Source organism: Hipposideros armiger, unplaced genomic scaffold (assembly GCF_001890085.2).
Source record: "Hipposideros armiger isolate ML-2016 unplaced genomic scaffold, ASM189008v1 scaffold_1597, whole genome shotgun sequence".
Lineage (NCBI taxonomy): Eukaryota > Metazoa > Chordata > Mammalia > Chiroptera > Hipposideridae > Hipposideros > Hipposideros armiger.
The window spans coordinates 65,712-67,081 of record NW_017732947.1 but is presented as its reverse complement, the minus strand read 5'-3'; the positions used below and the strand labels follow the sequence as shown (position 1 = coordinate 67,081).

Sequence of the window (1,370 nt, the reverse complement as noted above, 5' to 3'; positions counted from 1 at the left end):
GTCCCTGCATTCAATGGAAACAGAACTAACCTGGAGAAACACATTCTCATCTCTCTGGCAGAAAAAGAAAATTTCAATGATTACTGGGAGTACCTTCATAATTCAGAATCATTTTTTAAGAATTATATTCAAATCCATATAAAAAGGTATTGTTCAGACAAAAGAAGTGAAACAATGAAAACTTTTTTAGAACTATGTTTAGGTGACATCAAGAATGCCATCCTCTCAGCTATTCATGAATCCACTGTAATAGCTAAAGATAAAAGCAGCACTGTTTCTGGGTGGCTGGATTTGTTCTGTGATCACCTGGGAAGTAACTTGATCTTTCCACGAAATGACTTGCTAAGCATTGAACACCAGGAGATAAAAGATATTGAGTTTCTCAAAGAAACTATGACTAAGGCTTTGGATCCCACAATGAAGATAGTAGAACAGAAGTGTTTGAGTATGTCTGTAGAAGATATTGTTACTAAAATCCAGAAAATGCTCTCTGAACATCTCTGTGGATGCTGGAAACAGTGTCCCTTCTGCAGAGCAATTTGTACAAACACAATCCCCACACATGACGGAGACCACAGTGTTCCCTTCCACCGTCCTCAGGCTGTCTGTGGGATCCAATGGCATAAAACAGACAACTTTGTCATTGATTCCTGTACTAGTTTAGTAGCAAGTGATTGTTTATTAGTTTTGAGTGAGGACCACAAGATCCCATATAAGAACTATCGACAGGCAGGAGGGGACTATGCCACGTGGAGCATCACCCCAGACTCATCCACCCAGCCCTACTGGAAATGGTTTGTCTGTCACTTCAGATCAAACCTAGAAGAAAAATATGAGCGAAAATTTATAGGTAGAGGTAAAATTCCTGATCAATGGTTCAAAATCACAAAGCAAGATGTGCTTGATGACTTGAAAAAACAATAACACTCAATAACCACAAGAGCATGAGAATGTGAACAAAAGAATTACATCACCTGAACAAAACTAAGATACTTCCTTCTCACGAGAACCTCATTATTTCCATTTTTCAAATGAAATATCTTGAAATAAATCAAGTAACAATTGCATGAGTTGAAGATTTTCCTATGTCTCAATTCATTCTGGTTTAAAAACAAGTTACTAAAATATATGAGCATATGATAAAAATCAAATAAAATCCATTTAAAATACCAACTCCATATTTTAAACTACTATTCAGAATGTTCTTTTATTTTAAAAGATATAAAATTATATAAAGTCTCAAGAATGACATTTTCATATAGGAATCAAAATCATTGAAGCCTGCTACAGAAATCTATAGATTAACTAGATGATCGTTCAAACCAATATACAGTTCTTGGCTGGAAGCTACAAGTTGCCTTTTTTTAAGT

The 1,370-nt window shown here is 35.3% G+C and overlaps 1 protein-coding gene across 1 annotated transcript in view; it reads left to right on the top strand.

Annotated features, from left to right (window-relative positions):
* LOC109377878 (interferon-induced very large GTPase 1-like) overlaps window positions 1-1,070 on the top strand; it is a gene marked incomplete at its 5' end in the record, with an annotated part of 11,565 nt that extends 10,495 nt beyond the window's left edge. The window contains one exon of the mRNA XM_019634355.1: window positions 4-1,070. Coding sequence (XP_019489900.1) covers window positions 4-924 — 921 coding nt within the window. The remainder of the gene's footprint in view (window positions 1-3) is intronic.
* Window positions 1,071-1,370: the final 300 nt, after the last annotated feature.